This window comes from Hippoglossus hippoglossus, chromosome 17, assembly GCF_009819705.1.
Source record: "Hippoglossus hippoglossus isolate fHipHip1 chromosome 17, fHipHip1.pri, whole genome shotgun sequence".
Lineage (NCBI taxonomy): Eukaryota > Metazoa > Chordata > Actinopteri > Pleuronectiformes > Pleuronectidae > Hippoglossus > Hippoglossus hippoglossus.
Genome location: NC_047167.1, coordinates 12,369,693 through 12,383,975, shown reverse-complemented (window position 1 = coordinate 12,383,975; position 14,283 = coordinate 12,369,693). Strand labels below are relative to the sequence as shown.

At 44.4% G+C, this 14,283-nt stretch overlaps 1 protein-coding gene across 40 annotated transcripts in view; it reads left to right on the top strand.

Annotated features, from left to right (window-relative positions):
* The first annotated feature begins 61 nt into the window (after positions 1–61).
* The window catches only part of LOC117778510 (muscleblind-like protein 1), a 38,421-nt gene continuing 24,199 nt past the window's right edge, over positions 62–14,283 (top strand). For 32 of the 40 annotated variants that reach the window (XM_034614165.1, XM_034614166.1, XM_034614161.1 and 29 more), the window contains exons 1-2: positions 5,007–5,146; positions 12,373–13,421. In XM_034614165.1, the coding sequence (XP_034470056.1) occupies positions 13,248–13,421 (174 nt within the window). In that variant the 5' untranslated portion in view covers positions 5,007–5,146; positions 12,373–13,247. Of the gene's footprint in view, positions 192–601; positions 790–4,761; positions 5,147–5,442; positions 5,647–5,763; positions 6,151–11,711; positions 11,966–12,372; positions 13,422–14,283 lie in introns of those variants that run through there. The other 8 variants (XM_034614127.1, XM_034614129.1, XM_034614125.1 and 5 more) reach the window with 8 other exon arrangements.

Sequence of the window (14,283 nt, the reverse complement as noted above, 5' to 3'; positions counted from 1 at the left end):
TGTGTGTGTGTGTGTGTGTGTGTGTGTGTGTGTGTGTGTGTGTGTGTGTGTGTGTGTGTGTGTGTGTGTGCGTGCGGGCTCCAGGGGCCTGGTTCAACATTCCAGTGATAGTTTGATAGACACAGACCTTGGGGGAGGAAGAGGTGGGGGCGAGATTCCTGTACAAACTTCAATGAAGAAGAGCTGAGGGGGTAAGTGAAATCCTCTGACGATGTCGCCACTGTGGGGATTGTGATAACATACTACAAGTTCCCTTTATTTTCAAAGTCTCAACTGCAGCCTTTACGACACCCCACTTCCTGATTTACAGAGCTGTTTGTCTGCTTATCTCTCAGGCTCAAAACTGCTCTAATGTCACAGGGACTTCCTCTTGCACACACTCACAGGCTGTAAGGCTGCACACACATACATTATACACAATGTGAATACACACCTTTTTGAAAATGGAGTGAAAGAGGAAGTTATAAAAAGGGTATTCAGAGAGAGGCGGGGTAATAACAAGGTGACCATATTTGGTATCAGTAGATAATGCAAGCAGAAGATGCAAATGAGATAAGGAGTGGTTGTCATGGAGACTTGATGTTGCGCAGTGATTGTTCACTGCAAACCTGACCACATTTGTCGTATGGCCGTTGCCAAGCAGAAGGTGCTATTATGAGAGAGTGAGAGAAGAAGAGGAAGAGAGAAATGAAAATGTTAGTTCATCCCACAATGCATTGCATCAGCATGACCTGTGTCGAATTGGCTTCGTCTCTCCCAGTGTCACATCAGCCAGAGACAGACACACAGGTAAGCTCTCTCTGTGAAATCCCTCTCGATAGCAATAATACCTGTAGATAACTTAAAATGACGCCATAGTCTGATGTTATTCAGTGTTTCCACTTAAGTGTGTACTTTTTAATGGGGGAAGTTTTCTGTAAGAACAAAGAACACATGTTGCTCTGTAACATGACTTTTGAGACGTAAAGAGAGTTTCGTCTTTACAGCATTATAACTGCAGGTTAATGTGGCTGAAAGCTCAAGTGAAAGAGCTTTTTGCAAAGGGTGCTTCCATTCATTTTCAATTTATCTCCAAGATAAGCTTCAAGCTTGAATGGTGCTCACTCACACTCACACTCTCACACACACACACACACACACACACACACACACACACACACACACACACACACACACACACACACACACACTCGCTCACACGCACAGTGGTGTCAGATGGGGACAAGACAGTGTGCTATTTCCTCCTCTGTATTTCAAACCTGACAGCTTGAATTGCACCTGCTTCCCCTCACTGCGTCAAAGTGGAAAGAAGTTAAGAGAAAACCACAAAGTAATCAGCAGGGGCACATGACTGCAAATTCATTCTAGAATAGGGGCATTTGTCAGCATGCAAACATTTACAACTTGTCCCACTTTCATGTATATTTTTAGTCATGTGTAGCATATTTATAGGATCAATATTTATCTGGAAGGAACATATAAAACCTGAGCAGAAGTCGTTTGCATCCTCCAAAGTAAACTGTATAGCTCAATGGCTGACATTGAATGCAGCTCCCTGTTGTGGGCCTTTCTGCAACTCTGTACTGTTACAGTTATTGCAGTGACGGTCTGTAATGGGAGTGTAATGTGTATTTGCGGCCTTAGTGATAGATGAGCTGTCAGGGTTTGGCACACAAAAGCTCTGGGACATTTCCTCAGTGGAGTGAGAGTTCACATCAGCCAGCCAGTGTCATTTACAGAAGGCTGGGAAATAGCAGAGCGTTGAGATGATAGGGAAGCTTAAGGTGGAAAGTTGCGTTCATCAGGGAGGAGCGAGAGAAAATAAGGGTGGACGAAGGTGAAAGGTTTGATGGTTCGATTGAGGGAAAAGGGAGATTATATCGGTCAAGGTTTAATGTGATAGATTAAGATTAGAGAGAAAGTTTGCAGGGGTTTCTAGAATATTCTGAGATTCCTACATTTTTATTTGGCTCATTATTTCAGATAATAAAACAATCCTACAATTACCATAATGCGATTTGACAGTGACATTATGACGGCTATTTTTCTCCTGAGCCACAGAAGGCATTGTGCAACTGATTTCTGTTTTAACAGGCTCAGTAGTACTCCTACTAACTAGTGCACTGATCTCAACGTGCACAATTGGTGGAATTCCCCTTTACCTAAAAGCACACACACACACACACACACACACACACACACACACACACACACACACACACACACACACACACACACACACACACACACACACACACACACACACACACACACACGCTTCCTGTTGTCGGTTGGTTAAGAGTATGTGTGTGGAGAGTTTGCTCAACCTCAGTGTGTTGATTCCTGTTGCTCTTTGCACAAACTTGAGCAGCTCTAGCTCTGACGAAAAACAACAGTCACACCAGTGCCCTTATCTGTGAGATACAAGATATGAGATTGATGTTGAAATATATGGCTGATGTCACTGAGCAGAAAAGGAGAAATATGCTCCTGCCCTACATTTGACAAGATTAAACGCAGAATGAAACCTGATAGTATTACTTGATGAGCCAAATGAGCAAACCATCTGGTTGCTGCAAAGCTTGGCTCAGCACCCGCACCTCTAATTGGACGAGGGGAATACGGCCCTTTGGGTTCTGACAAATAGAGAAGTGGTTGTGGTTCTCTCCAAGCGAGAAGTTTAGGGGAATTAAGTTGTAGTCATAAATGAGAGAAAGTGATGAAAAGACTCAGAGATAGCGTATTGAGAATCATAATGAATAGGAAAATCTGGACTATAGCGGCGCAGAGGAGAAAAGGAAAGACGCAGAGAGGAGCAGAAGCACTGGCGTACACTCAGCTGCTCCAGAAGAAGGGAAGAGGGGAAATTCCACGTCAATGTCAAGAGTCTCACAGAGAGCCCAGATCTTTGGATGGTTTACTAATATGTCTCCTGTTGAGTCACAACAATATCAGTCATCTTGTTTTTTTACATAGTGGGTCAAAGAAAATTCCAATTGGAGGTTAGAATGACCTGCTGCTTCCATTGATCAGCAGTCAATTGGATTAGTCAATCCAAAAGACATACGTGTTCTTGCAGGGATTTTTGCATGATTTAAAATAGATCTACTTCCATTAGTAATAATATGACTAACAGAACACAAGTAATAATGTCACTATCTGACTAAATTTGATCAACTCATCAAATTACTACCATGACCTTTTCCTTTTGTCAGACGTATTCACCATGTTTTTTTGATCTCACTGAGTGTGCTGGCACATTTCACCAGAACATTGGCTAGGTAAAGGGTTAGCACTGCAGCTCGGGCTCTACCACAGATTGTCACCCAGGGATTAAAGGCCTGCTGTGAAAATTAGAGATGACTTATCACCGGCTTTGTATTAAACAGTCGTCCAGCAGTAGAAACTGGTCCAAAGAGAGAGGGAGGGAAGGGGTGGAACAGAACGACAGCTGAGGTGTGACAGATTTACAAAGGAAATACATTGTGATATTTTTCCTCCGTATTGTATATGTATAATCCAAATAAACCAAAGAAAGGGTTCTTTAATTGCCCTATGACCAGGCTGATATATTGCCATACAACATTATAGGTGCAGGTGTTTTTACAGACCAAGTGGATTCAGCTGCAGTATGTTTATCTCTTTATAATTTGAAAAACATTGCAATGTGATTAAGTGAGTTAAAGACAATACACAGTCAGACAACTCCGCGTTCAGCTCAAAAATCTGTTAAGGTTCCTGCAGATGCCAAGGCCACTATATCTCCATGGCTACCGGATATTGCAGCATCAGGTTGAAATCAAATTCTTGGAGTCTCTCTTTAGCCTCTCTGGCTTTCCTCTGGATGCTGGGGTTGTGGTGGCAGAAGCCTCGAGTCAATAACAAAACAGGAGAGTTGGCAGTAGCAGCTACTTCAGTGTTGCCTTGGGTTAGCCTTTTTCATAATGGGCTGCTGACCTGCAACCAAACTACACACGTCTGCATCTTTGTGAAAAGTCGTTTCCGGAGTATTTAGACACTCTGTTACTCTGAATGAATTACCGTGTACTAACAGAGTCCAGTTTGGTTCAGTGCAGTTCACTGACTCCTGTTTTTATATTGTGGGCTGTGAGGCTGAGCTGAGGTGTCTCATGGTTCTGAATAGAAGAGTGAGTTAATGTGTTCACTCAAACTCGCTGTAATCCTTTAAATATTTCCAGTAATTCTTAATAATTGTTTATCCTCATACTTTATTAAGACCCTTGTTTATCTTGATTCTGCCTCTCTCTTTCTTGTCTCATAATCAACATCACTATCACGACATTTACTTCTGAGGCCTTTTTTCTACTGCGCATGGCTTTCCTTTGCTCTTATGTTTATCCTGTAACTAATTTCCCTTCATTTCTCCTTCTTCATCTTCTTACTGTGTTTACCTTAATCTTTCCTTCCTCCCTTGTCCCTCCCTCCTTCCCCGGCCTCACTGGAAAGGCAAGGGCAGTGTTGCTGTAACTGAGCCAGCACTTCCTGGTGTTGTTTTGGGGGGGCGTGGCTTGCCTTCAGTGAGGAAGAGCGGGAGGGAGAGTGGACTGCAGGATCTGTATGCCCAGTGCAGTCAGGGCTCTCTCCTCCTCCTCCTCGTCTTCCTCCTCCTCCTCCACAGCTGTTGCTACTGCCGCCCAGTGAGCAGCACTTTCATCGGGCAGCAGACAGACGATCCAGAGGCTGGCGAGTCAGTAGAGACACAGACCAGCCCGTCTCAGTACAGCTCAGCCCAGCTCAGCCACTTCAAGAGGCAGGGGAGGGGAGACACTAGCGCACACTGCCAGTGCTGCAACGCACACACACACACACACACATACAATTACACAGACAACCACTCCTCCTCTCCCTCTCTCTCTCTCTCTCTCCCTCTCTCTCTCCCTCTCTCTCTCTCACTCTGGTGCTCGGCTCTGCACAGCTCCTCCACTCATTCGCTGCTGATTCACTCGCTCACTCGCTTGCCTCTCTTCTGCCAGTCGCTCTGCCTTGCTGCACTCTGCCTGCCTGAGAATGGTCCAGCCGGTGCCTGGGGGTCTGCTGTCGCGGCCTGTCTGAACACACGCATAAACACACAGAGCCAATCGACACGCGGAAGCACACACACACAAACTGGAGAGCTATGTGAGAGGTAAGATCTCGGTTCATAACCCTCCTCCTTGTCTCATTGGTTTATCTAGATCTTTCCTCCTGTGTGTGCTGCAGTCTTCACTTTTCCAAAGTAGGCGCCTGTGCAGTGGAGCATAGGTGGAGATATGGGGATTGTTTGCCTTACTGTCTGCTGTGTATGCACATTCAGTATGTGAGCCACAGGGTTAACATCTATTTGCTGTGGCTTTTTTTAATAGATATAGGCAGGCACACACACGTGCACGTATACACACAGACACACACACACATTCTTTGCTCAAAGCAGACAGTCACACAATAGCTACTTCCTCAGGGTAGCGCTAGTTAGCAAGAAAATTTGCTCTGTGTGTGTGTGTGTGTGTATGTTTTGAGGGCCGTGGTTGTTCCAGGAAGCAGTGGAGAAGATCAATAGATCGCCCACTCAGCTTTCATTCCCTCCATCTGACTCAACATTGGACATGTTGGGAGTTATCCTGCAGGGCTTGGTTAACAAGGAGAATGGTAAAATCTGTTTCTCTCTTACCTCTTCCCTCCCTTGCTGCGTCAGCCCAAAGGGGGAAGCATGGTTTCGCATGTGTGCCTGTGTGTTTCTGCGTGTGTTTGCTGTGTAAGGCAAACTCCCGCCCCGCTGCATGTAAATTATGTGTGACATGTGAAGCCGCTGCTACCTTATATGGTGAGCACAGTATTTCAGTACAGTAGAATCTTGCCAAGTATTCCGGGTCGCGGGAGGAGAGAGTGTGTGAGAGGGTGACTCTGTCTGTGGGAGTGTGTGTGTGTGTGTGTGTGTGTGTGTGTGTATGTGTGTCTCTGTGTGTGTGTGTGTGACTAAGTGAGTGTTTGCATGCGTCTGTCAGAGGGGGGAGTTAACTGAGAGAGAGGAAGAAGGAAGAAAGTTGAAGAGAGAAGGAAAGAGGGGCAAGAACGAGAGAGAAAGAGAGACAAGGAGAAGTAGACCCAGTAAATGGAGGGATTTTACTTGTCGATGTCTAAACTGGAGTAAAAGTAAGTAGCTTCTTAATTTATAAAGGTTTTGGGAGATTATGTGAGATTACCCTGTAACGTTTTCCCCTTCTTTTCAGAAGTGGAATTTGTCTGTGCGGATCATACTAACATAAATGGACCTTAAGCGTTTTCATATGCGCGATTATATCTGGCTATTCGTCAGACAAGTTTTTTTTGCAAGAATTTTATTCTTTATTAGAGCCCAAAAATGAATTATAGCCCGACATGTGTCTGGTGAAATACAGATGGTATAAAAGTGGTATAAGAGCTAGGGGACCTTCAGAGCTATAAACTCCAGCCTGGACTCCCTCGTCTCCTCTCTTTGTCCCTCTCCTCTCCACCTCTGCCCTCCTCCCCTCGCCTCTCTGTGTGTTTCCTTTTGGTGGTGTGTCCGTGGTTGGGGCGATGATGAGGAATGTTGTTGTTGTGACTTACTGAGATTCAGGGTGGCTCAGACGGTAGCTCACACACAAGTATGTGCAGACGTGCAAGCATGCGCAGCACAGACAGATGTGTGGCAGATTGCATTGTTGAGACCCAAAAATCCCCGTGGCAGCACCGCTGCAGGTAGACTGCTGATTTCTGTCTTGCAGAAGCCTGAGAAACATGATGTTGATGTCAATGTATATGTAGTAGGTAGAAATGTCAAATATCACATTACTCTTTATGTCTTTGATTGCATATGCGTTTAAATTGAGGTGCAAATTGCTCTCCTTAAATGTGTGTTGCCTATGATTTAGGATTTGCCCTACAGACAGGATTATATGCATGATTGAATCTTCGCTGACAGTTTAAGCCTTTATTACACAAGGGCATCTCTGTATGTTCCTACTGTGTTATGACCACATTTCAACCCTTGCGAGCAACAGTTTGACACAGCTTTGGCTGAGTAAGACACCTTCCACTTCCACTAAGCTAAAATGAATTAGCTTCAACAACTGTGGGAGAGACAGTTATTTATTACACCAGTGATTTAATTTAATTGAGTCCTAAACCTGCCATCATACATTTCAGTTAATATTATTTATTATCAAGCAATAAGTAATTTTCAGGTTTCTGTTTTCAGACATTGCAGTACAGAGAGTACACAGTCAGTGTTGGTCTGTGTCTGAACTACACAGTCATGGTCAAAAGCAGGACAAGCAGCATGTGAAGCTGCTGTTTGTGCAGGCAGTAATAAGTGTGGAGTTATTTCTCGATTGTTCTGTCCAAAGGTACACGTGTCAACACAGGCCTTGTCCTTGTTTTTCTACCCCCCTATAGCTGCATCGGCTACTGCTCACAGCCGCAGCATCTCCATCCCTGAAGGAGAGGCCTACAACATTTAATAACACCTTCTAGGCCCAATATTATCTGACTCACATTCTCTTTTAAAAGTACCTCCCTATCAAGCCATTGTTTCTATCGTTGTTACTGCAGTGGATCTATGTGGATCTAAGTCAGTGAATGAGGGTATGCTACATGCATTAGCAACATCTGCCCTCTATGAAAACGATTGCCTCAGTGATAATAAAAGAAGAAGATAAAATATACTGATAAACTAAATGTAGATTCTGTGTTCACCCTGTGAGAATGGTGTTTAGACACAGTGGTGCACGCAAAAAAATTGAAGAAATTCAGTTCTTTGTTCTTAATCACTCAAAACTGCTCTGATGTGTTTTTTTTATTCATATTTGTCTTTGGGATAACAATTAGATTAAGCCATACCTGTGTATATATTCGGATGGATGCAAATACATGGATAAAAAACAGCCTCTCAGTAGGGTGGTAATCCATCAGTATCTGCTCAAATGGCTTAATTTCAGAATGGCATAGATTTCACAATCTTTATACCAAATGGAGGGATGAACATCATTCCTTTGTAAGATATTACCTCATCGAATATCCCTCATCCCAAAAAGTCTCCCACGGGTGTTCAATTAGTTTGAGATCTGGTGCCTGGTGAGGTTATACAATTCACATTGTATGAGCATGCATCAGTTGTTCATTTGTTATGCTTTCTCCGCTCTTGGATTTTTCTGAAATTTGTCACCTGTTTGTATATGTAGAAAACATGTCTCAGTACATTGACATAGGCGACATAAATTTGAGCCAATGAGCCACTCATTAAACCGTAGTCCAGCCATTATCCCCCACTGTCTGTTGACTGCATCACATCCTTACACACACATACACACACACAAAGATGCAGTGTTGCACACAGGCAGATATTCACCACGGCTTAAGAATACTCAGTGTCAGGACACATAGAGGTTTTGTATAGGTTTGCATTTGTGTGTCTTGTGTGTGTGTGTGTGTGTGTGTGTGTGTGTGCGTGTGCGTGCGTGTGCGTGCATAGCTCTGTCCATGTATGCTAAACAAGAGATCACATTGTCTCCAGTGGTTCGCTCTCAGAGGAATCAATAGCCATTGTTGGTTGTGTGTTCCTTGGCTAAGACTCACTTTCAGAAATGCGTTACTTAATCTGATGACAAACAAGTAAGTCAAACTACTAGTTGAGATATGTTAACACCAGGCCGGATGATAACCATGGTGGAGATTACTCTAATGTTGTGCTGGATCACAGCTGTTCATGTGAGCTGCGTTTCATCAACAACCTTTATTCATAACAAAACCAAACTCAAATATCAATTGTTACATTCATCATTTCTATTTAATGCAATGTACTGTTGCCCTAACTCTATAACTTGCCTACAGACCTCACTGGGCTCAACCATATGAAAGGTGTTGAAGAGCTAGGGTGGATAGAGTAGCAGGCTTCGGTTTCTGTATGTGTGTGTGTCAGTATAAGAGAGATCAAGAGACAGCGAGGAGAACAAGCTCACGTGTCCATATATGCACCCGTGTATGTGTGTGCATAAAGGTCAGTGAGGGCAATATTGACCTGCTGTATCCTGAGCGCATGGAACAGCAGCAGGAGCAGCAGCAGCAGTGAGACCTTGGGTGTTGCATTTCCTCCAGCGTCCTCCGCTGTTTTGACCTGTCTCAGCACACTGTCACCCTGACAACACTTCTGTCAATATGCTGAAACCACTCCTTTTACTGAACGGCAGCAAACCAAAAGAGAAGAACGCCTCCTTCTCTGCAGTCAAAGCCGAAAATAGAAGCTCAGGCTAGAAGCTATGGGTTTGTTGGTTAGGTTGCCATAGCATTTAGAAAATATAGTTTTGTAATATATACAGAGAATAATATCTTTATCTGTGCTTCAGCTTTGTCTCCTCTCAAACTGCGTCAGTTATTGTAGTCAGTGTATTATTTCTTGCTCGACCATGCAGAATAGCGCCTCTGGTAACTCATGACCTGTGGTGTCAAGCATTGCCAAACTCGTCAAATAATGTGTAATTCAGTTGTTTCTCAGGAAGTCTTATCATAACTGTGGACCACACCCTCTTTCTAGCAGTTAGTCACAATGACAACTTCAAGACCAGATTAGCATGTCCCTTAGATTGCTCTAACTTTTCACTCAGTTGAGACATGCCTTCTTAACAAAACACCTCACTGTGTTCGAGAAAACCTCATAATGTCACAGCACCATCCATCACAGCCCACCATGCAAATCACTTGCAGGTTTTATGCATAGTTTGGGCTTTTGGTGGAGGTGACGGGTGGATTTCGACAGCGTCTTCACTTCGTTGAGTACTGAATTGTTTTGTGACTCATTACCAAGAGAAAAGAAATGAAAGGGAAGGCTTGCTTTTGCTTGTCTGTGCCACTGAAGCATATGCTGGTGTCACATGACTGTGAGCTGATGGTGTTGTGCTGATACTGAAGATATACTTCCCTTCCTGCAGCAATATGTTTCTACCACGTGTCCGATAGAGTGATAGAAACCTCGCGGGCTCGCTCGCTCGCCATCTTCCCTTCCTCCATTGTGTTTGACCTTGCACCAGCTTGCAAGACCTTGAAGTCCGAGGGAGTGCTGCTGAACGCAAGCCAGACAGTCACATTGAGGGCAAAAAAGACAGAAGCACGGACGGAGTGGAGGGGTTGGAAAGAAAAGGAAGACAGATGAACTCAAGTGTCTGCTGGTTAAAACAGTGGTAAGAAGAGAGAAGTAGATCATATTTAACAATCGTCTATTTGAAATGGATGCCTTGGAGACAAAGAGCACTGACAGTTAAAGTGGGATTAGATAGAGGGAGTGGTACACTGACAAGAAAGACCATAGACATGAAGAAATCAATAGGGGAAGGATGTCCATGTCCAGACATGATGGATCATGATGAGTCCTCATTATCACTCTGGCACTGCCTAGCTACGTTCTCTCTCACAGATATCTGCTCCTCTGACTCGAATAGAAAACACAGAAACATATTAAGCAGCCAGGCTGAACGCAGCGGTCGCTAGCTTTACCCATGTCAAGACATAACATTCTCTCATTTAACTTATGAGTTCAGAAACAGTTGTCGCTTACCTGAATTTACCTTATTGCAAGTCATATTTTTCACCCTGTCAGACTTAGCTGCAGTAATAAATTCAAGCAGAGTCAACATTATATGATGTTTAGAACAGGTCTGAGGGCTTACAGGGTTACGCAGTAAGATAAGACTTGGCTGACTTGGCATTTTCACAGCAATAAACATCATGATGAATGACTGAGTTCATGGGAATAGATCCCCCTGAAGCAATGTAAACATAAAAATGGCTTGGTGCACATTAGACTGGGGGTTTGTGTTCCAACTTGGTCCAATCGCTTTTAGTAAGAAATGTTGTTAAGCATTAAACTGTCTAAGAATTCACTTATTAATGTTTTTATAAAATATTCTAATCTGTCGTTTGAAAATATTGAATCTTTGCTGTTTGTATTATTATTACATAATTTATATGGAAGATAATGTTTGTGTTTTTCATGTGTGTGCCTGGGTGTGTGTATGCTGTGGGTAGGGCAGTTGTAGAATTTCTGTTACGTTTATGCAAGCAATTCAAAGGTCGTTTGTAGCAGCAGCGCTGTATTTGCTATCGAAGGGGCCATCCAAGGTGAAGCCAAGCAGTTTCCTTCTTCGCTCTGTTTGTCTCTCAAACATGTATCCATGTTGCTGGGTCATCATGACCAGGGCTGTGCTGCTGCACGGCTCTGATATAGCGTGTTGCAGTGCTGTAAAGTTAGCAACGGTTCATAGCATTGCTGAAGGTGCACATGCTGGTCTGGGAAAGGCGATTTCTCTACGCAGGGTGTGGTGAGTTACCCTGCCTGTGCGATAAGAGCAGAATGGGCCCCCGGGACCCAAATAATTAAGATTCCCCCAGCAAACCCTGTACAATGGATTCACCAAAAATAGTAGCCGCTGGCAGCAATACAAAGTTCGGAATAAAAAAGAAAACAACCCGTAATCTCTTCTGCATGTAATAGACGGGAAAATATGAAAGTGAAATTATATTATACTATGTTATTATCACAGCACGCAAGTTAACATCTGTGTGAGATCATCACTGGATAGCTGCCATGATGGCCCATGAAATAAAGAATAATGTGATGATAATAATGAATAATGATCTTTTGCGAAAGGTTGTTTGTTTGAAAGAAACCCATCATATGTTCATGTCATAGAAATACTGAACAGTTATTAGTTGAGTCTGTGTGTCTCTTTCTCCAGTAGCAGGCAGGTCAGCCTCCTCCCCCTGCTCTCACCTGGCGCTCAGCCCAGAATGTTGCAGCAACTCTGCTAGCTCTCATTGGTCCTCACACCACTGTGCGAGAAGGGAAATGACTAACCTCTTCTCCCTCATGCCCTGCCTCGACTTCCCCATTGCTTTCACTCTTCCTTTCTTTCACCTCTAAGCACACTTGCGATGGCCGGCTTTGCTGTATTCGAATGTAAGTGATACAGGCTTTGATCGGATTTTTCCTGCATCGAGCAGAAGAGGTGGAAAGTTGTGAATGGCTGCTTTGTGCATTTTCTATGTGTGTATGAGGGAGAGTGTGTGGTGTGTATGAGTGTGGCGTGATGAGTGTGTATGCACACCATGTGTGTTTAGAGCGCAGGGAGGGTGAAAGTATTATTTGTCTTTGCTGACACCACTGCATATCTGACATTTTTACATATTCTTCATTCCCACAGCTGCATAACTTAGCAGTGGAATGACTTTAAAAATGCTGCAGGTCAGAACCTCCTACGAAATATAAACGAGAGAGAAAACAAACCTGGAAGTTTTCTTTGTTCATGTATTATCAGACTAATCTCTCTTTCTGCTTGTCCCTCCTTTCTATCTCTCTCTCCCCAGAGGAAGTGCCTTCCCTGATGTCTGCTGCAGCTTTGACCTGCTTCTACAGCTGAAGCACCACCCAGCTCCCTCCCCCCCGCCTTGCACGCTTGCTGCCACAGAAACACAAGTGCAAGGACGACAACCACACCCTCCTCGCAGCCTACGCTCCGACCCGCTCGTCCTCTCACCATCATCACCATCCACTCCTCGCAGCAGGGCCCCATCCTCAACTCTCCTTAAACAACGGCCCAGCTCCCCAACCGCTCTCCACCAGCTGACCAGCCTTACCACAGCAGCTCGACACACCACCAGGCCCACGCAGCATCTCACACACCTTGCCTTTAACCTTCGCCTTTGACCCTGTAAGCCTCCACTTGGTCCTCAGTGTCCTTAACCTTCCTGTATCAGGCTACACCCAGAATATCACCTTTGTTGCCTGCATCACTGCGCCAAACCTGAGGGCTCTCGCTTTGGCCTGTCCGTCTGCTTGCCGCCTCGGCTTGTGAACGGTGTAGATGAGACTGTTCAGCCAGCAATAAACAGTGAGAGAGGAAAGTCAAGCTGAGACTGGCAACTTAATTGTTAGACCAAGTCGTCTCCTGGATATAATCATTTTGTCAGTGGTTGTCTAATAAGGAAAATGATCCATTAACATCCCCAGCGAAACATTGTGCTGTAACATTTCACTTTGGACAAGGAGCTGTCTCAATCAATAGGAACTTTTTTTTTTTTTGAATGTTTCATTTCAACTTGACACACAAGTATCACAGACTTTAACTGCACCCACAAGTCAACAAAAAAAAGACCTTAAAGTTGTGGATTAAAACACTAGAGGTACTTTATTCACGCTTTAACCGATCTCCTCTCAGAATACATTTTGCCAGCGTGTTGCCATGGCAATGAACATGGCACATATCCGTGACACAAAGTGGCTGACACTGGAAGTATGTAGGGAGTTCCAGAGGGGCACGTGCTCACGCTCTGACCAGGAGTGCAAGTTCGCTCATCCCGCCAAGAGCTGTCAGGTGGACAACGGACGGGTCATTGCTTGCTTCGACTCACTCAAGGTAAGGAAGTGGAGGGTGGTGCACGGGAAGTCTGACGGTCAGAGTTCAAACAGGCCACAGATAAGAGTCTGTGAGACTGAGCACATTTAGACTGACAGGCAGTTTAAGGATATATAGGGTTGCAAACTAGAAATAGCAGTTTATAGTCTACATGATAAGCTAGTGCACCATCTGGCCTCAGCATGTGCTCTGCTTGGTCCTGCCCATTTCTGGTCAGGTGACTAGAACATGTGATCAAGGGTGGGGGCGAAGGGGTGTTCAGCAGTTCAGATTCAGGAAGCAGAAGTCAGGCATTTCTAACACAGCACTGAGGAATTTAAACGGACAGACTGAAGTATTTTGGCTGGTGTTACTGCACTCATTTCAAACAGGAGTCATTCGTATTGCCGACTGATTACACTGCACATAAACACAGTGGTACGAATTTACAACATTGGCCCAGCCCCTCTGCCATGTGCCAGCTTTTGAATAGGAAAACACAAGTGATTAATCTGTAACATGTACAAACTTATGCGAGTGCCCTGAGCACACCGTGTCTCAGAAGCGAGCGTGGAACAAGGCGATAGCGTCATCATGCAGCTTTCACTCAGTCAAACCACTTCCTGTACAGAGGCCTAGGGGCAGTTGGGATGGGGGGGTATCTCTATATGCATGTGTGCGTTTTCGAGCAAAGATGGGGGCAGATTTGCGGCACCATATGCAGTACTTTTCCATTTGGCGGTAGGAAAGCAAACATCTCTCTCTCTCTCTCTCTCTCTCTCTCTCTCTCTCTCTCTCTCTCTCTCTCTCTCTCTCTCTCCTTCTCTCTCTCTCTCTCTCTCTCTCTCTCTCGCTCTCGCTCTCTCATTCTTCCTCTTTCACA